Source organism: Suncus etruscus, chromosome 6, assembly GCF_024139225.1.
Source record: "Suncus etruscus isolate mSunEtr1 chromosome 6, mSunEtr1.pri.cur, whole genome shotgun sequence".
NCBI lineage: Eukaryota > Metazoa > Chordata > Mammalia > Eulipotyphla > Soricidae > Suncus > Suncus etruscus.
The window spans coordinates 14702249-14723248 of NC_064853.1; the positions used below are offsets into that span (position 1 = coordinate 14702249).

A 21000-nucleotide genomic window follows, 5' to 3' on the forward strand; every position below is an offset into this window, starting at 1 on the left:
TGGGAGGTCAAAGAGCAAGGGGTGAGTCATGTGATGTGGTGGGCACTGAAGTACCAAGAGCACAGAGCTTGCCCATGTCTCCCGCTGTGCTCATGGCCAGGCAGCAAAGGCCTAGAGCTTTGGAAGAACATAACACCTCTACCCATTCATACAAGGTTTCACATCTACAGAGATAGCAGAGGAAAAATGCTTCCTTCCCACCGAAAGGAGACCTGGGCCATGGATCAGAGTCCAGACCAGAAATGGAGGATCCTGAAGATCAAGCAGACTCACCGCCATTGGATATGTTGAACTTGATGCCAAAATCTCCATTGGGGCCCCCTGGGTTGTGACTGGCTGTCAGAATGATCCCCCCAATGGCGTTGATCTTTCTGATGATGCAGGACACTGCTGGGGTGGACAAGATTCCGTTCTGTCCGATAACTAGGCGCCCAATCTGTGAGAAGAAGAGCAGACACAAACGTCATCATTAGTGACCCTGCCTACACAAACACACTGGAACCCTGGGACCAGACAAGTCCCACCTTCTTCCCTTCCTTCATTCTTCCTTTGCTCCCTTCCTTACCTATTTTTTCTCCCTCCCTCCCACCCTCCCTTCTTTACTTCCTTCCCTCCCTTTCATCCTTCTCTCCTTTTTGGGCCACACACCAAAAGTTCTCAGAGCTTGCTCCTGGCTCTGTTCTCAAGGATCTTTCCTGGCAGGGCACAGAGGACCATATTGTATGCTGAGAATCCAACCTGGTTTAGCCAGCAAGCTCACTACCTGCTATCCTCTATATCTCTAGCCCAGTAAGCTGCTCTTTAAAGAATATTTACAGCTGAAGTATGAGGGCAATGGTGGTGGTTGCTGCTGTTTTTCAGTAGAATCATGTGACTATCATTAGTAAACATTATAATCCAAGTGTAATGACTGAACCTGTTGTTTAGGGTAGTCTGTGATGGGGTGCAAGGAAGACTCTGGCAAGAAAACACTCTCTTCTTGATCATTCCAGATGTGGAATAGACTGGAAATGGTGAGAACACTCACCTCTAACCTATTCAGTCATATTACTGAGACACCAGGAAGGAAGACATAAGCTTAGCTAAAGAGTTTCTTCTCTTTTAAAAAAAAAGTTGTGGAGAACAGAGCAATAGCACAGCAGATAGAGCAATTTCTTTGCATGTGGCTGACCTGGGTTCAATCACTGTGGCTGACCTGGGTTCAATCACTGGCATCCCAAATGGTACCCCGAGTCTGCCAGGAGTGATCCCTGAGAGCAGAGCCAGGAGTAAGCCATGAGTACAGGTGATGGTGGCCCTCAAACAAATAAATCAAAGTTTGTCTTTTGGACCACAAAAGGCAGCGCTTCAGAGCACAGATGCTAATCCTGCTGGTTAATTTAGGGTTCGCTCCTGACAATGGGTGAGGAACTCCAGCTTGCCAAGCATGTGCTTCAGGAGCCACCTCCAGGCCTCCTGCTAATGGACTCCCCAAAGAGAAGAAGCTTGTCAACAGAAATGTTTGGGGAAATGCACACAGGGCAAAGTTCACATAAAAAGTATTATAAAATGATTCTCATATATGTGTGTTTCCAGTCAAGGGTGGCATTTGCTAGAAGGGGTTTCCCAAAGGAAGGTGCACTTATTGGGGTATACCTGGGCTCCCTCTGAGTCCAAGACAGGGTGTGCTGGGGATTATTATTGAGGAAACAGGTCAGAGCCACCTGTGGAAAAGGACCCAAGTTTACCACACTGGATCTGTCGTTCAGCTCATCCTTCTGAGATAAACAGATGTGACATGGATTCATTCCAATATGAACCAAGTTAGGAAAGAAAAACCAGGCCTGGGGTTCCCTCTGACCTACTTGGGGAGTAGACAGTTACCCCAGGGCTTATGGAACAGCAGCTAAGGAGGGGTGCTCCAGCCCCTGCTGGGAGAAGGCAGCTACGAGCCCCCACAACAGACCATGTTTCAGAAGAGCCCAAGGGAAAAGACATGCTACTGTCAGGTTCTAACAGGCCAACAAGAGGCCCTGCACTCCCAGGGAAAGTCCTTCAGGAAATGATCCCTATTACTTTCCTGAATGTCTGTCACCCCTCCCAGAGGCAGCAGGTTCATCCCTAGCTGCTCTCAACTCTTCCAGGGTGAACATTCTGGGGGGTTCTGTGTCTCTTCTGCCTCTCAGGGAAAATTGGGATCACTGGGAAGAAGTTGTCACAGTGTACACTGAATCCAGCGATCCAGTGCTTGCGAGTGTGTAGCCATGAGTTCAAATCCCCAGTGTCCCGCATGAACCGAGCAGTGTCCCAGGCAACTCCAAAGCCAACAGAGTGTCCAGCTATACTACAACCAGGCATGTGTGAGCTCCAAACAAAGGGGTGCATGGCCTAATAAGGCTGTGTATGAACACTGCAGCAGCACCCACACACACATCACAACCAGAATGTTTGTGATCTAAATCTAATCCTAACCCTAACCCTAGCTCTAGCCCTAGCCCTAACCCTAACACTAACCCTAGCCAACTAAGGGGACCTGAAGTGTGTATGTGTTTGTGTGTGTATATTTATATATGCATGTGTGTACATGTATGTGAGCACCACAACCAAAGAAGCACAATGGGAACACCACTGAGGCTCTTGTAGATGTCTCCTCTTGTAATGCAGAGAAGAGGGGCAGTGGTAGACATGCCCCTTCGAGGAACACTTTCTCATGAGTCACCACCAGGAATATCAGCCCTTGACCGGATATAGGGGCATGACTGGTATAGGCTACCTTCTTTCTTTGAGAGACTTAAGGGTACCCTAATAGCTCCTGACTCAAGTCTCCCCAGCCTCTCTGCACCCTTCCTCTCCTCAAAGAATTTCCTTTGGCCCTAGGGTCTGTGAACCTCACTCTGACAGAGGCCAAAGTAATCAAGGCCTGATTGGGCCCCAGGGCCACCAAGTGCATGCCAGGACCATTTGTAAGAGCTGATGAGACCCCACCCATGAGTCACAGGCACCCAGTAGTTGCACATCCCAGGGTGGGCCTTAGCCCCTCATACAGGCTGCAGTGAGTGCACCTGGAAGTGAGCTGGGCCCCCAGGTCCCATTTGTTGGAGGTCTGTGGCCACAGTCTCTGCAGGGCAGGAGGTAAAGCAGCAGCTGTAGGGTGTCAGGCGTGGGTAGGGTTTCCAGAGAGTGATGCAATGCTCCTGGGACTGGATGGTTATCAGGGTGACCTCAGCACATTCCAGCTGAAGCTCTACCACCAATTCCATGTTCAGAGACCACAGGTCCGTGTCTCTACACACTTTACCACAAATATGCAAAATTAAAAAAAAATACACACACAAAATGAAACCCTTACTGGGCTCCCAAATGTGTCTGCCAACTTAGAGCACACTATCCCGTGGCCCCCCCAAGAATTTAGAGTCAGGGGTTGGAATGATAGCACAGTGGGAAGGACTTTTGCCTTGCACAAACCTGGTTAACTCAGGTTTGATCTGCGGCATCCTATATGGTCCCCTGAGCCCACCGAGTGTTATTCCTAAGTGCAGAGCCAGGAGTAACCCTTGAGCCCTACTGGGTGTGGCCCCAAACCTAACTAACTAAATAAATTTTAGGGTCAAACATGGCAGGGAATGACTCAATAATGCTTCACCCAAAGTCACCTTAAGTTTTCTTGTGTCCAAAAGAAACCATGTTCCACAGTCTTTGTCTTGCCAGTGGGTACACAGACATAGAATTTATCTCTGCATTTGAAAAAGCTCTGATGACTGAATCAGATCTATTCAGGGTCAGAGAGAACTTACAGCATGTAAGGTACTAGTCTTGCAATCAGCAGACTCGAGTTCAATCTCTAGCATTCCACATAGTCTACATGATCCCCCAAAACCACCAGGAATGATTTTCGAGTACAAAGCCAGAAGTAATCCCGGAGCACCCCCAAGCATAAAACCAAAACAAAAAAACTTTCAACAAAAGCTAACTTGCACTATGATCCATACAAACCCTGAAAAAATAGAGACACCAAGGAACCAGGATGGCTTAAAGGGCTAGAGCATATGTTATATATATATGTATATATGTATATATGTATATATATGTATATATGTATATATACATATACATATGTATACATATACATATATAAATATACAGGAGAAATCTCAACAGATCTCCATTGACACATGCAATGCTGAAGAAGTCAGAAAAGAGGGTACAGGCATGGAGAAAGATTGAACATGGCGTTTTAATGCTCTAGCCTTGCCCACAATTGATCCATTTCATCTGATCCCCAGCACTACAGAAGGTCTTCTGAGCCCTGCCAGGAGTGATCCCTGAGCATAGAGCCAGGAGAAAGTACTGAGCACTACTGGGCATAATCCGACACTTCACTTCCACCCTTGGATCCTGCCCTCCAAGAACTCAAGGCATCTTAAAAAAAGAAATTTCAGGGCCAGAGAGATAGCAAGGAGGTAAGCCGTTTGCCTTGCATGCAGAAGGTTGGTGGTTTGAACCCCGGCATCCCATAAGGTCCCCTGAGCCTGCCAGGAGCAACTTCTGAGCATGGGGCAAGGAGTAACCCCTGAGCACAGTCGGGTGTGACCCAAAAAAAAAAAAAAAAAAAGAAATGTTCAAATGACAGAGGATCTGGTCAGTCTTAGCAGATGAAAGTTTTGTAGTATCATGAGACATCTTTTTTTTTTTTTATTTATTTTTTGGTTTTTGGGCCACACCCGGCAGTGCTCAGGGGTTACTCCTGGCTGTCTGCTCAGAAATAGCTCCTGGCAGGCACGAGGGACCATATGGGACATCGGGATTCGAACCAACCACCTTTGGTCCTGGATCGGCTGCTTGCAAGGCAAACACCGCTGTGCTATCTCTCCGGGCCCTGGAAAAGAGGATTTTAACAAGATTTTTAGTTAAGGACTGTCCTGGGAAAGGCTTGAAATTAAATGTTGCTTTGCCTGCCCCAGCTCTAACACATAGGCAGAGACCATAGTCAATGATTACTACTTACATATATACATACACATATTTTTACATACATATATTCATATATATATATATTGGTTTTTGGACCACACCCAGTAATGCTCAGGGGTTACTCCTGGCTATGTGCTCAGAAATTGCTCCTGGCTTGGGGGACCCTATAGGATACCAGGAGATTGAACCATAGTCTGTCCTAGGTTAGCACGTGCAAGGCAAATGCTCTACCACTTCCGCCACCACTCTGGCCCCTACATATATTATTTAACAAATTTTCCCATCATAAATCTGAGAAAGTCTATGGGGGCTTTCCCAAATTACACATTCCTACCACATCACACATATCCTTCCAACTCCACACACACACACACACACACACACACACACACACACACACACACACACACACACACACACACACAAGAAGCCAAACAGATTACGGCCCAGAGGACGCGCCAGAGCCTCTCCACGGTGCAGAAAAATGATGTCCCACCCACCCTCTCTCCAAAAATTCAGAGCATCTTTTTTTTTTTTTTTTTTTTTTTTTTTTTTGTGGTTTTTGGGTCACACCCGGCAGTGCTCAGGGGTTACTCCTGGCTCCATGCTCAGAAATTGCTCCTGGCAGGCACAGGGGACCATATGGGACGCTGGGATTCGAACCGATGACCTCTTGCATGAAAGGCAAACGCTTTACCTCCATGCTATCTCTCCAGCCCCAATTCAGAGCATCTTAATATCATTCCTGCTGCTGCTCTCTGCCAGGGTGAAATTCAAGGCACGTCACATTTTATCTCAGAAAGGAGGAAGCTTCATAATCATTCGCTAGTTGAGTGCTTGAACAGCTTTTAGCATTTCTTTTAAATGAGGTATTTCAGTTCTGAAAGGAAAGAAATCTGTGTGTTATAAACATCGGGATCTAAAAACACTATCCCATTTAATTTGGCAGTGCATGTGTTTTAAACTTGGCTTTGGCGATTACACCTGTTCAGTGTATTACTAACACCAGCCAGACAGGACTAGCCAGTGGGCTCGGTTGCAATGCTAATTTTTCTTTTCAGAGCCAGAATGGTGTCCAGAAAGAAATTCCAGCTGGGGTTTCTGTTTTTTGGGTGTTTTTGTTTTGTTTTGTTTGCTTGTTTATTTGGGAGTCTGGGGTTTGTTTGTTTTAGTTTTATGCCTGTTCTTGTTTTGTTTTCATTTTTGAGTGTTAAAGGAGTGCATGTTTCAGACTATGGCTAAGGATCATCTGAAGCACTAAAAATATATTTCTGGCTTCACATAGGAATTTGCAGAGCAAAACTGGCAACGTCCCACGTCTGCCTCTTGGTAAAATGGTGCAAATTGTCAGACAGTCAAGATCAATCAATGCTTTCTGGGGCCGGAGTCTCTCTGATGAGCTTATTCAATCAATTCTTGCCTCTGCTGAATCTCAGCAGAGATGCCTTTTTTAACATTGGAGTTATAGGGACCAGAGCAATAGCACAACAGTAGGGCATATGCCTTGCAGGCGGGCCAAACCTGGACAAACCCTGGTTCGATTCCTGGCATCCCATATGGTTCCCCAAATCTGCCAGGAGCGATTTCTGAGCAGAGCTGGGAGTAATCCCGAGCGCCACTGGGTATAACCCCAAAACAAAAACAAAACACACTGAAGTTACCACAATACAGCTGCACATGGGGCTTCTCTGCTGTGGGTCATTATAAAAAGGTTTTCCATGACTGGTCCTCCTAGATTCCCACTTCATGTTTTCTACACACCCTTGTCCTCCTCCATCCCCAATATTCCTGCCTCACTGCCAGGATCCAGAAACAACAGCAAATCCTGGCTTTGGTTTGAAAAAGGGCTGAGCTCCAAGTAAGTCATTGAAAGAGAAAAAAAAGAAAACCTTCCTTCCCATCCTGAAAACTAGGTAGAAAAAATAAACCGCCCTTTCTGCCTACCCTGGAAACTGGGTAAAATGTAGGCTGGACACAAGAATGATTCCTGTGTGCAGAGCTAGGAGTAACCACTGAGCCACCCCCACCCTCCCCCAATATCCCCCCCCCCCAAAATGTAGGCAGGTCAAAGTAAGGCTGATGCTGCACTTTCAATGTCTGCAAAGCAGCAGGGATTGGTTGTAGTCACAGTAAAAGCAAATGGCGCAAGAGAATGACACACCCCTTATCATTTCCAGAGCCTTTCCACAAGGTACATACGGATCGCTGCAACCTGGAGAAAAACTAAACTAGTCGTCCAGGCAGTACAGGACTTAAGGCAACTGCTAGCCAGATCAGTCACCAGCATCCCACACATATGGTCCCCTGAGGGGGAGTACAGAGCCAAGAGCATAGCATAGCCAGAACCAGTGGCTCAAACACCAAAACCATAAAACCATTCTTCAACTGATGGTTAGTCAAACCAAAGCCTTTGCAACAGACCAAGTGCTGACCATTAAGTTAGTCCATTTATCCCCAAGCGTAGAGGCTCCCAGGCGAGCCAGAAAGCCAACACCAACCCCGTTGGCCGCTGCCATCTGCACGATGGTTTCCAGAGCCGGTTTATTCCAATAGCGCCCGTCTCCTCCAGCCACCAAGGATGCTCCCTGGCGGTCTTTGAGGTCGATGGAGAAGAAGAGGCTCTGGATGAAATTCTCCAAGTAGCACGGCTGGTCCTCGAAATGGGCTGTGGGTTTTCGTAGCCCTCCGGCTCCTGCACGCTGGTCTTGGTAAGGAGCAGTGGAACAGGTCAGCAGTGGAACCGGCCCTTCTCCCAGCTGCTTGTAGCTTCCCGAAATCCAGTCTGCCAAACGGCTCATGGTGCCTTTGGCCTCGTTGGTTCAGGGGATCCACGGTGGTATCCCCCAAAGCAGCCTGGGGAAAGCCCTCACCTACCCCTACACCTCCAAATCAAGTCTGCTCAGCTGGAGACAGCCAGTGTGTTGCTGTCGGAGCTAAGCGTGCTTTGCCCACAAAGAAGTGGGGATTCTGCCTTGTCATCACCTTCCTTGGGGAGGTACAGTGCATGCACCCGCACCCCTAGGAGATAGTCTTCAGGGCTGTTCGCATGAGGACGCCCTTCGATTATTTTTGCCTCTTCCCCCGAGGGGGCGGAGGGCAGCAGCTCTTCAGTTACAAACACCAGGTGCCTGCCAGGCGCCGCCTGCAGAAATTGGCTTCGTGAACCAGACACCCTGGAGTGCCCGCTGTTGCCCCCCTGATGCCCCTTAAACCAGAGTCTCTCTCCTGGGTGCTCTGAGATGCCCACAAGGCTGGCTGTGGAGCAGGTGGCGGTTCTAGGCCATGGAATCAGGGAAGATGGAAGCTTGGCTCCCTATGCACTGGCTGAGCTGGGCCAGCTACCCACTTGCCAGCCCGGGCCAGAGTTGTGGGGGAAAAAGACTGATCCGTTGAATGTTACCACTGGCACCGCGGCTCAACCAAAGAGTGTCTGGAACTGGCAACTACCCAGGATTCCCACCAACACGCCAAGACCGGGGGCTCAGAGATTACCTTCAGTTCCTGGGCAGCTGGGGTGAGTGTGAACCCCTCAATCAGATAGGAGGGAGGGGGATAAGGTTTGATAAAGTGAGCCTTCTAAAAAGGAACAGGAATGATTGGATATGTTTTATGCTCTTGTTGGTTTTTTTTTTTTAGAGACTTGAGAAGGTTTTGTGGTGGTTTAGGCTTGGGGGCCACATCCAGTAGGGCAGGAGGAGAGGGTGATCTGCCGGATCACAGGGTGCCAGGGATTGGGGCCAGGCCTCCAAACCCTCTGGGATTTCTCCAGGTTGAGATTTGACTTGTAGAAAAGTCCTTTCAATGAGCTGTCCATGGCCCTTGCATGGGAGGGAGCCAAGACAGGAAACCTATATAGATTCCATAGCTAATTCTGTTGGCGGTCTGAGACTCCAGATTTGTTTAAATTTCCGATGTGTTTGTATGATATGAGAATGTGTGTCTACGTGTGAGGTGTGTATATCAGTGTATATCTGTATGTCTGTGTGTGAGCATGAATATATTTAGGTGTTTGTGTGTGAGTGTCTCTGTGTGTACTTTATCTGACTCAACACATAATGCCAAGCTTCGCTCCGTGATAAAGTTTGCAGTGAACGTATTAAAGACGCTGCAAAAGCAAACCAGGGAACTCACAGGGGTCATGCCAAACACATGAGAATCTGCCTGCCAACTACAGTCAGTCCCAAGTTCAGATTCTGCTATACGGTATGCCCTGAGCACCACCCAGGCAGCTCTGCTCTATGTCAGCCCTGGCAACCCATAAGTACTACAGACAATTTGTGGGTCTCAGCTCATTGTGCAACCCACCCCCTCACAGGGGGAAGCCAAGAATATAATAGCCAAGAAAGGTGAAGCTCTGAGCACCATAGACAGTGAAGCGGAAGCCTCATGCCTCAATCCCAAGAGATTGGGGACATGTGGGTCTGGAAGCAAAGACTGACGCAGGAAATAATTCACACAGGTTGAAAGGAATAAAACAGGTTCAGGAAAGTTCCACCACAAGCTGTCTGCCAGCAGGCAAAGATATCAGCAGGCAGAGAGCCCAGCTGTGGAAAACCGAAACCACAAGCAGTTTCTCCCTGAGACCTGAGTTCTTTATTGGGAAACAAAAGACCACCCCCTAACAGTGGAGAACAGGTAGGGTAAGGAACCAATCCAGAAGTACTTCTAGCAAAGAAGAATTATCCTGAATAGAATGAAAACTTGTTACTCAAAAAAAAAAAAAAAAAAAAAAAAAACAGGGATTATGTCCCTCCCCCACCCATCATAACAACGACAGAACACAGGAGAGGGGGAGAGAAAGTAAAGATGAATGATCTGGCTGGAGCAATAGCACAAGTAGGAAGTTTGCCTTGCACGTGGCAGACCCCGGATCAATCCCCAGCATCCATATGGTCCCCTGAGTACCACCAGGAGTAGTTCTGATTTCAAAGCCAGAAGAAAGCCCTGAGCAATACCAGGTATGGCCCAAAAACCAAAAAGAAAAAAATGAAAAGAAAGAAATCATTAAGTTCAAATAGGAGAAAAAGTACCTTTAAAGAAATGGGAGTCCCAAGTGATAGCACAGCAGTAGGGTTTTGCCTTGCAGACGTCCCTGGATGGACCCTTGATTGATTCCCAGCATTCTCATAGGGTCTCCCCAAACCTGCCAGGAGGGATTTCTGAGCATAGAGTGTCAGGAGTAACCCCTGAGTGCTGCAAGGTATGGCCCAAAAATTAAAAAATATTTTTTTTAAAGGTAGGGCCAGAACAATAGCACAGCAGGTAGGCTGTTTGCCTTGCATGAGGTTGACTTGGGTTTGATCCTTGGCATCCCATATGGTCCCCCAAGTCTGTCAGGAGTTCTGGGTTCAGAGTCAAGAGTAACCAACTGTTGAGCACTGCTGGATGTTCCCCTCACAAAAAAATTTAAAAAATTAAAAAGCAAGAAAAAGTATAGTGGGGTACTCCCAGCTATGTGTTTAGGTATCAATCCTGGCAATGCTCAGGAGACCTTCCTTCCTTCCTTCCTTCCTTCCTTCCTTCCTTCCTTCCTTCCTTCCTTCCTTCCTTCCTTCCTTCCTTCCTTCCTTCCTTCCTTCCTTCTTCCTCCCTCCCTCCCTCCCTCCCTCCCTCCCTCCCTTCCTCCTTCCTTCCTTCCTTCCTCCCTCCCTCCCTCCCTCCCTCCCTCCCTCCCTCCCTTCCTTCCTTCCTTCCTTCCTTCCTTCCTTCCTTTCTTCTTTCCTTCCTTCCTTCCTTCCTCCTTCCTTCCTTCTTTGTTTTTTTGGGGCACACCCTGTGATGCTAAGGGGTTACTCCTGGCTACATGCTCAGAAATCACTACTGGTTCAGGGACTATATGAGACACCAGGATCAAACCAAGGTCCATCCTACATCCACTGCTTGCAAGGCAAATGCCCTACTGCTGTGATATAGCTCTGGCCCCTCATTGGTAGTTTTCTTGAAACACAGGGCCCCTTGTTACAAGGGACTCCTTATCCCCAGCTGAAGGTCCACAGTCCCCACTTTCCAGCATGTTCTTGGCCATAGCCTTTTCCCCAGGAAACTCTACAGCTGAGATGGGGGATGAAGCAAAACGTTTTGTTGCAGTTTTCCCCTGCAAACCTGTAGTTACCATTTATAGTCAAAGCAAATCAATGGTGTGGGATGAAGAATGATGGAGAATCAAGATGGTGTTATACAAATTAGGAATATACTCAACACACCACACACCAGCACAATTGTGGAGCCACTGGTAACACGCACTATGCCTGCAGGTACCACACCAGATGCTGAGTTTATATGTGTGGCTTCATGGGAAACAGATTTGTTTCCAAAAATAATGCTTTGGGCCAAAGAGATAGGACAGTAATAGGGAGTTGGCCTGGCAATTTGCTGACCCAGATTGGATTCCCAGCACCCCAGACGGTCCTGTTTACCCTGCCAGGAGTGATCTCTGAGTGCAGAGTCAGGAGTAAGGCCTGTGGGCCCGGAGAGATAGCACAGTGGCATTTGCCTTGCAAGCAGCCGATCCAGGACCAAAGGTGGTAGGTTGGTTCGAATCCTGGTGTCCCATATGGTCCCCCGAGCCTGCCAGGAGCTATATCTGAGCAGACAGCCAGGAGTAACCCCTGAGCACCCCTGGGTGTGCCCCCCCCCCAAAAAAAAGGAGTAAGGCCTGAGCACCGCCAGGTCTGAAACAAAAACCAAAACAATTTCAAAATTGTAAAATAAAAACCCACAAGTTGTTAGATTACCCCAAACAGCGTGTTTCTAAACTCTTAAGCAGATGGGTTTGATGAAGAAGGGTAGTGGTGTAGATCATACCAAGCAGTCAGGAAAGGATAGACACGGTGTGTTTGTGGCCTTTGCCTTGTGCTCTCTCTACCTTACCCAAAGCCAGAACTGCTCTTTTTATTCAAACCAAGTGTCAATACCAGGAGGGGGAATGTCCAGTCAGATACAAAAGTTAACTATCCGGGGCCGGAGCAGTGGTGCAGGTGTGCAGGCGATAAGGCATCTGCCTTGCACATGCTAGCCTAGGACAGACTGCAGCTCAATTCCCTGGCATCCCATATGGTCCCCCAAGCCAGGAGCGATTTCTGGGCGCATAGCCAGGAATAACGCCTGAACATCACCAGGTGTTGCTGAAAACCAAAAAAAAAAAAAAAAGTAACTATCCAATGGACTTTTAGGTTACTAGGGGAAGAGGAAGTTGGGGGAACACCTTTGTTTAGGTAGTTAGTCTCACCTTACACAAAACAAGTTATATTATGTCTTGTAACACAATGAATTCTTGTAAAAATTTTTTAAACAGAAACTGTATTCTGGGGCATTTGTCTTGAACATGGCCAACCCAGGTTTGATCCCAGGATCCCATATGGTCCTTGAGAACTGTAAAGAATGACCCCTGAGTAATCAGGAGTAACTTCCTGACTACTGCTGGGTATGGCCCCAAAACAAACAAACAAACAAAAAAACAACTGTATTTATGTCTTATAACAAATTTAAAATATTATCCAATGATAAATCAATAAACATGAACATTAATGGGGTTGGTGCAAGAGTGCAGCGGTGGGGCATTTGCCTTACATGTGGCTGACCCAGGATGGACCGCGGTTCGATCCCTGGTGTCCCATATGGTCCCTCAAGCCAGGAGCGATTTCTGAGCACATAGCCAGGAGAAACCCCTGAGCATCACCAGTGTGGCAGTGTGGCCCAAAAAACCCAAGTATATTTATTCAAAATGGATCCAAAGCTCGCTCCTTCCTTCCTTCCTTCCTTCCTTCCTTCCTTCCTTCCTTCCTTCCTTCCTTCCTTCCTTCCTTCCTTCCTCCCTCCCTACCTCCTTCCCTCCCTCCATCCCTCCTTCCCTCCCTCCTTCCTTCCTTCCTTCGCTATAAGATTGGGTCATACTACCCATATTTAATGTCAATATTTCTTAAAACCTACCACAAATCACATCATGACTTATGTTTGTGCAGTGGTGGTGGTGGTGGAAACTGAACCCATGCCAGGCAAAATGCTCTACCTCAGAGCCACATCCCCAGCAGTACCACCTATGTTTATAAAATCCTGACTGGATCAACAATAAGAAAAAATGTCTTCACAAGTACTCAGCCCTGGGAGTAAAAGGAGATCTTGCATTCCTTGGTGGAGAAGACTGGATCAACACCTGAGTGTTGCTTCATGGTTCAAGCCTAGGGAGCTGCCAGTATGGCCCAAGGCACAAACTAAGGTGCTCTCCCTAGGCCGGGGTGCACATCCAGGAATCTCCAGCTATGTAAACCGAGTGCATCATCTGCAGCTCCAGGGAAAAGTTTTCTCTACCCCCCAATAGAACGGAACCTCTCCAGTCACTGTCTAGAAAACAATTCCCCCACTCCTTGGCTCCCCAGACATTATCATTCCCTAGAAAAGCTTCAACTGTAAAATGTGGGTCTGTGTCATAATTGAGTGGAATGATAGTATTCAATCTCATAGAAAAATATTACCTGGAGCAGCCATATTAGATGAACTGTGAAGGACAGACAGACCAAGAAGAAGCTTTAACCACATGAAGCTACTCAGACTAAGTACGGCCTTGATTAAGAAACTCATTCTTGGGGCCAGAGAAGTGGCACAAGTGATATGGCATTTGCCTTGCATGTACTAGCCTAGAACAGACTGGACCACAGTTTGATCCTCCAGCATCCCATATGGTCCCCCAAGCCAGTTGCAATTTCTGAGCACATGGCCAGGAGTAACCCCTGAGTGTCACTGGGTGTGCGCCCCCCAAAACAAAACAAAACAAAACAGAAACTCGTCTTCCCCTACTTCATCTTGACAATCTGTACTGTCAAAAACAGTGAACTTGACTTGTCCTAATGAATCCACCAACTTTGTCAGCACTCCCTCCCCATGACACAAATTACACTTAAACCAGGACTGGAGGCTCTGGGTCATTATCCCCTTCACACCAGAAACTTTCATGCTGGCTTGAGGGACCCATCAATTTCACCCAGGCACATGGAAGCACCCCATTCTACTCCCATCTTTTCAGAGAACTCTGTACTGATTCTCATCACTCCAGCAGGAACCATAGGTGGATGTGGATGCTCTGGTCCATCTCTCTTCCTTTCCCACAGCAGACTGACCCAGAAGCTAATGTATGTATGTTCTCTAGATGGTTCCACAGCTCATGTGGATTCAGGCATGAACACTGAATAGAAAGACATCAATGTAAAAAGCCTCTGGCTGAGACCTATAAAATATTAGGAGGTGGTTGTGAGTTCCTGCTGGCTCCAAGTTATGTTACATCTTATTTTACCCAAAATAAAGATCATCCCTGTTTGTTTGTTTTTTTTTGTATGTTTGTTTACAACTTGGTTTCACCCAAAACAAAGATTGTCTTTTTTTTTTTTGGGGGGGGTTTTGGGCCACACCCGGCATTGCCCAGGGCTTACTCCTGGCTGTCTGCTCAGAAATAGTTCCTGGCAGGCACGGGGGACCATATGGGACACCGGGATTCGAACCAAACACCTTTGGTCCTGGATCGGCTGCTTGCAAGGCAAACGCCGCTGTGCTATCTCTCCGGGCCCACAAAGATTGTCTTATATGTAAACCTGAGCGGGACAGGCTCAGGATAGCCCGAGCTATTTGCCCTTACTATGTTCTTTCTGCACCACCTGGGGTGGATTCTGTACTCAATAAAAACAGTTCTGGATGGGGCCTGAGAGTTAACACAGCAGTAGGGTGTTTGCCTTGCATGTGAATGAACTGGGAGGGACCCAGTTAGATTCCTGGCATCCCACATGGTACCCCAGCCTGCCAGGGGTGATTTGTAAGTGCAGGGCCAGGAGTAACCCCTGAACATCACCAAGTGTGGCCCAAAACCAATCAATCAGTAAATAAATAAAGTTAAATAAAAACCAGTTCTGGCAGGCAGCTAGGGGGATATGAGGTAAAAGACTGCCAGACTATCCATGTTTCACCCTCAACCGATTTGAATTATTTCATGCTCAACCCTGATTCTGACTTGTTCACCTGGGGTTGGAGATATGGCTCATGGGGTGTTTTTACACTGTGGGAACTGAACTCTCATGGCTGGAAACATGGATGAGGAAAGGGTAACATTTCTGACATTTCTGCAAACAACTGTCAGGCGTAGCAATGGCCAGAGACAGGCAAAGGGCTATTCATGAGCCAAGCAAAAGACTCTGGGCTCAAATCTCAGACACAGGGGAAACTCGCTGAGCCTGGGAAATGGAGCCAGCATGCAGGGCCCCATAAGTGGATCAGCAAATGTGCGTGACCACACAGAGCTCTGCATCTGGCAAGTGGCAGACTCTCAGGACATGTCCAGCCTCTCAACCTTCTCCTCTTCCATCTCTTCAGCACCAATGGGGTATTGGGTTTCCCTTCTTGGAACATCCTCCCCTGAGGAAAAGGTGGTTCACTGTGACAGACTGAGTGATGGTGTAAGATGGATGGGCTTCCTGCTTTCATATGCCAGGTGGATAGCGGCGATAAAAGAAATGGTGATGGGCCCCATATTTGGGGAGATCTTGTGATCTCAGAGCTCTGGGTCTTGGGGTGAAACAAAAGAGAGGAGAGGGGCTGGAGCAATAGCACAGCAGTAAGGCATTTGCATTTACATGCGGCCAACACAGGATGGACCCCAGTTCGAATCCCAGCATCCCATATGGTCCCCCAAGCCTGCCAGGATTGACTTCTGAGCACAGAGCCAGAAGTAATCCCTGAGCACCCCTGAGCACCACCGGGTATGACCCCAAAACAAAAAAAAAAAAAAGAGAGAGAGAGAGAAGGGCAAGGAGACAGAGTTGCAAAGAACCTACAGGAGACTTGCTTGGTGAGAACAGGGAGTTGCAGAAATGCATCAGGAGGGAGTTAAAATATGATGTTTGGACTATTGTTTAAACTTTTGTCTATACAGCAAGACTTAGTAAAACTTGCCTTGGGGGAAGGAAGAGGGTGTTGACCTTCCAAACCCCTGGGCAGAGTAAATTGGGGCCAAAGCTGTTATTCCCACTCAAAACTGAATCCTGGGCCAGTATGAGCTCTGATGCAGGTTTTTCCCCTCATAAAAACATAACCTGAACCCCATTTCCCCCTAATCCTGTCTCCAAATGGTGCCACTTCCCTCTTGCTCCTTCTTGCTGAGAACTTCCCCAAGCATCAGTCAGCGATCAAGAGTGACTTTGGTGGTGAGGGGGCCTGAAGGCAGGTCAGGATAGCTAGCTGGAACTGTCATATTCCTTCCAAGAACCTAGAACCAATGGCTAAAGCGATATCACAGAGGGTAGGGCATTTGCCTTGCATGTGGCTGATCCGGGTCAATCCCAGGCATCCCATCCTATATGGTCCCTGAACTTGCCAATATCAATTTCTGAGCATAGAGCCAGGAGTGACCCCTGAGCACAGCTGGGGTTGGCCCCAAAACAAACAAACAAAAGAATCTAGAACCACACTAGTTGGATTCAGCTGGTTTTGGAGCCAGGAAGATGGGTGCACACTGAGCTGCAGGCAGGGATGGGAGAGTGGAACCAACCCTCAGGAACCCCCAGACTGAGGGCCACAGGATGTAGGATACAGGATTCAGCTTTGATTCTGCTGTGCCAAGAATGTAGTATGGAAAGCACCCAAGATAAGCAGGCATGGAACAGGGTAGACAAAGCTTCTTCCATCATGTGAGGCTTCCAAGGCTGTGAGGTTGTGGTGTCCATAAGCATGAGCCTGGAAATGGGGCACTTCCAGTGTGGCCCCACCTCAGACAGCCAACATCATCACCCCAATTCAATGGCAAAATGATGTTTCATGGTTGGGATAAGGAAATGGCTCGTGAAGTGGGTGTTATTATATTTTATGATCTTTTGAGTCACACCGGGCACTGCTCAGAAGTCACTCTTAGAGGTGCTCAGGGGACTGTGTGGGATGCTGGTGGTAACACCTTACCCTCTGTATTATCTTTCTGGCCCAACAAATTGATTTATTAAAATTGAGACCCAAAGTGCTCAACTGGGAGCTGGCATATTAATACCATTAATAATATGAACAGTCTCCCCAATGGAAAACTGAAAACGGTCTTAGGAAGTGCCTCCAGACAAGCAGCACCTACAGAGGGGGCTCCTGTTTTATTAGAAATTACAAGACTGGACCAGTTTGACCTATATAAACAGCCATTTAAATGGCTTCTAGAAAATTATTTGATGAAGATTACCTTATTCTTTATTAGGAGCCATTTCGAGAAATCGCACATTTAAATCCCTTGAGAACATTCACTTGGAATATTCTTAGCTCATCTGAATCATTTCTCCTGTTCCAGTCCTCCCCAAGAGGTAGCAGGGGAAAGATGCTCCTAAAAGGACCAGCTTCCAGTTTCCCATAATCCACGGCTGCATGTTTCCCTCTAGCGGCAGAAAACAGGAAAACAAATGCAATTCTCTGCGATTTCACAAGGGGGCGCGCTAAGACGCTCCAGTGGAAATAACTGGTGGGTGTTAGATCGAGTAAAGCACTTTGTTTGCATGCTGCCAATCTGGGTTTGATTTCTAAAGTCTCATATAGTCCCCTGAGCCCACCAGGAGTGATTCCTGAGTGCAGAGGTAGAAATAACCACTGAATACTTCTTGATGTCGTCCCCAAACAAACAAACAAAAATAATTCCCAGTTGGGGCTGGAGCAACAGTACAACAGGTTGGGAACTTGCCTCACATGCAACCAGCCAGGCTTCAATCCTTAGTACCCCATATTGTGCCCTGAGCCTTCCGGGAGTGATCCCTGAGAGAAAAGAAAAAAGTAAGTCCTTAGCTCCATTAGGTGTGGCCCCTTTAAAACACACACACACACACACACACACACACACACACACACGCACGCACGCACGCACGCACGCACGACAGAAAAAAAAATATTTGCATATTCTGGTCAAACAGGACTGTCCTGTCCAGTTATGAAAGAAGAAAATGGAGCTGGGCAGAGTGTCCTTTTCCAGACTATTTCTGCAAACTTGATTTTCTGTAAGACATGAACAGTAAAATCCCCACTGAACTGTTCTGGAACTACATGACACAAGGTAAAAAAAAAAAAAAAAAAGTCCTTCCTGCAGCATCTAAAAGGTTTACAACAGACACATGTGGAAAGCAGCAGCTGCAAAGAGGAACCTGCCTGCTGGGGCCCACGCTGCCCCTCGCCGTACCCCACCTCCCATGCACACACACTTATGGTAATGTCACACTTGCCAAAGAACAACACTGCATGGAATGTGCATGTGCACGGCCAATACGGTTGAGTGTACAAATGCTCCAAGTGAGGATACAAACAGACAAGTCTGTGCGACTACCAGTCATGATAACAGCAGCTACCAAGACCAGGGAAGAGACATGGCATAAGTGGCAGAGCGTGTAAGGTTCATTGTTCTCATCAGCAGCATCAAGTGGATCTTCATGTGCCGATAGGTGTTTCCCACAAAGAACAAGACTTCAGTGCAGGGGCTGGAGAGATAGCATGGAGGTAAGGCGTTTGCCTTGCATGCAGAAGGATGGTGGTTCGAATCCCGGCATCCCATATGGTCCCCGAGCCTACCAGGAACGATTTCTGAGTGTAGAGCCAGGAGTAACCCCTGAGTGCTCCAGCATCTCAGTGTCCAGATGTTGGGCTTCTAGTTAAACCTGTGTCCTCTCCAGAACTCAAGAGTCTAAGTAGCAAACATTTTTATTGGTCATTAATTATTTTTATTATAGTTTCCACAATAGTTATAATAGTGTCTTACATAAAGATCTTATTAAACCACTTAAAGATTTTATAAAAATAACAGTTATAATGGTGTTTCCAAGAGCTGTTGAAAATATCAGATGCTGACCCAGGTTCAATCCCTGGCATCTGATATGATCCCCCAAGCCTGCCAGGTGTAATTTCTGAGCACAGAACTAAGAGTAAACCCTGAGCACGGGGATGTGGCCCCCCAAAACAAACAGAAAAGTAAGAGATGGAAGAAGGCGCTGGTGCAGGGCCTGGCTGAGATGAAGAGTGGAAGCAGTGACCCTTTATAGGTCGGGGGAGGGGGGGTTGCTATTATTGTTTGGCATGGTTTGGCAGCACTAAAAGCCCAAAAAGGAGGAGCCCCCAACTCCAGACCCAGCGGTCCATTTGCAGCAGGTGACTGGGCTGAGAGGAGGACTCTGAATCACTTCCCTGCTTCCTACCACCCACATGTCATTTTGCTTTGCCTCCAGTGTATGATTCTTGTTTCAAAGCCATGCAGGTTAAGAACTGCTGTAGGTAACAACTGCTGGGTGGAACCAGAAAACAGGCTCCCCCACCTTCCTCCTGGGGTCAGACCACACAGACTGCTCAGGGAATGCAGTAAATGGAGACATACTGTGATTCCAGGTCAGGATCCTCTCTAGAGTGCACTCTCAACTCTGAAATCACTCTCCATGGACTGCACAGGCACCTGGAGAGCACAGTCTGCCTGGGAAGAGGCCTTTGGGGTGTTTCGGGGACAGAGAGCTCGGAACAGCATAGAGTGAATGAGAATAGAACAAGCAAGGGCCATAACCCTAGGGCAGGGCTGAAACTGGCATACAGGGAGGCCTCCTGCGCTCTTTCTTACAAAGTGGACGAGAAAAAGAAAGAGAGAGAGAGAAAGAGAGAGAGAGAGAGGCAGAGACAGAGACAGAGAGACAGAGATAAAGACAGAATACCATGTGATCAACAAAGCCTGTGATCAATCATGTAATCAACAAGGCAGTCCCCCACAATTTGCCCATTCTGCTGTAGATGTTGGTTTCTGGGTGTGGCTTCATTGAGTCTTACTCACAAAACTTGAAGGCAACCAAGCCCAACAGTGGACTGGCCTTGGCCTTGAGATATGCACATCCTACCCCAATGACTGTCTTCAGATCAGGTCTCCTGCAGATCAGACCAATTCAGCCAGCTATAGCCACACCCATGGTCACCAGAACTGGACCCCGAGCCCCACCCCCACCGCTCAGGCTGGCCTGGCAGGTCATGACTCATTGCTGGGACCAGAGCGTCAGTCCCCAGAAGGGAGGGACAGAGCCTGCAGTTCCATGAGGTCATCATTCCAACCCCTTCCAGTCTCCACAGTCGTGTTCCCCTTTCTCTGTCTTGCAGCCCTCCATGAATCTTCCTCTGAACTGCCTCCCATGACCCCATCTCCCAGGGCTCCCTGACACTCCACAAGAGGAGTCAGGCTGCTGTGATGTTGTGAAGCCTGAAGCAGAAGGAACGCCATTTTGTCAACCTAAAGTTAAGTTCCCATCTAAGGACTAAGTTTCTATCCCAACACTAATGACGTAGACCCCAAAGTCCTATAAACCACAGTATACGGTCCTAGACATATAGTCATAAAACAACATGATGAAACACCCTAGAAACACTCTAGAAAACAGCCAATCAACTTAAAAGTCAAGACTTCCTGCTCCTAGCCCTATATAACCTAGCTTGTGACCCTCCCACCCTCCCAGCCCACCCACCCCTGGCATCATCACTTCCTGTGGGAGGTGGCCCTGATCAATCAGTCTGTAGCTTGTTGGTAGATGGAATAAAGCTTTGCTTTGCTTTATTTCAATTGTGTGGTCTCATCCTTCGACTCCAGGCCCTAACAATGTCTCCTGGACCTGGGCATCATGGGGTGCAAGATATACCCCCAGTGCTGGGGGAGCTGGGTAGTGCCAAGCAGGGAGGGATTAGGATGGGGGACAGTGAAAAAATGGCTGCCATCAAGTGCCAGAAGCTCGACCCTAACACCTTAACAGCTGTCAAACATTGTGACTAGGATCAAAGTTCCCAAGAACTTATTAAGTACTTGCTAGGTACTCACTAAGTATTTGCTAGGTACCGATTAGGTTCTATTAAGAATTTTTTAAAAATTTTTTAGTTTTGTTTGGTTTTTGGTTTTTGGCCACACCCGGTGATGCTCAGGGGTCATGAGCTATGCACTCAGAAATCACTCCATATGGTCTTGAGGGACCATATGGGACGCCGGGGGATCGGTCCTAGGTTGGCGCATGCAAGGCAAATGGCCACCTGTGTCACCGCTCCTGCCCC

The 21000-nt window shown here is 47.6% G+C and overlaps 1 protein-coding gene across 1 annotated transcript in view; it reads right to left on the minus strand.

The window, feature by feature from the left end:
- Positions 1-21000, minus strand: part of PGM1 (phosphoglucomutase 1) — a 69543-nt gene that overhangs the window by 31623 nt on the left and 16920 nt on the right. Inside the window, exon 2 of the mRNA XM_049774398.1 lies at positions 274-436. Coding sequence (XP_049630355.1) covers positions 274-436 — 163 coding nt within the window. The remainder of the gene's footprint in view (positions 1-273; positions 437-21000) is intronic.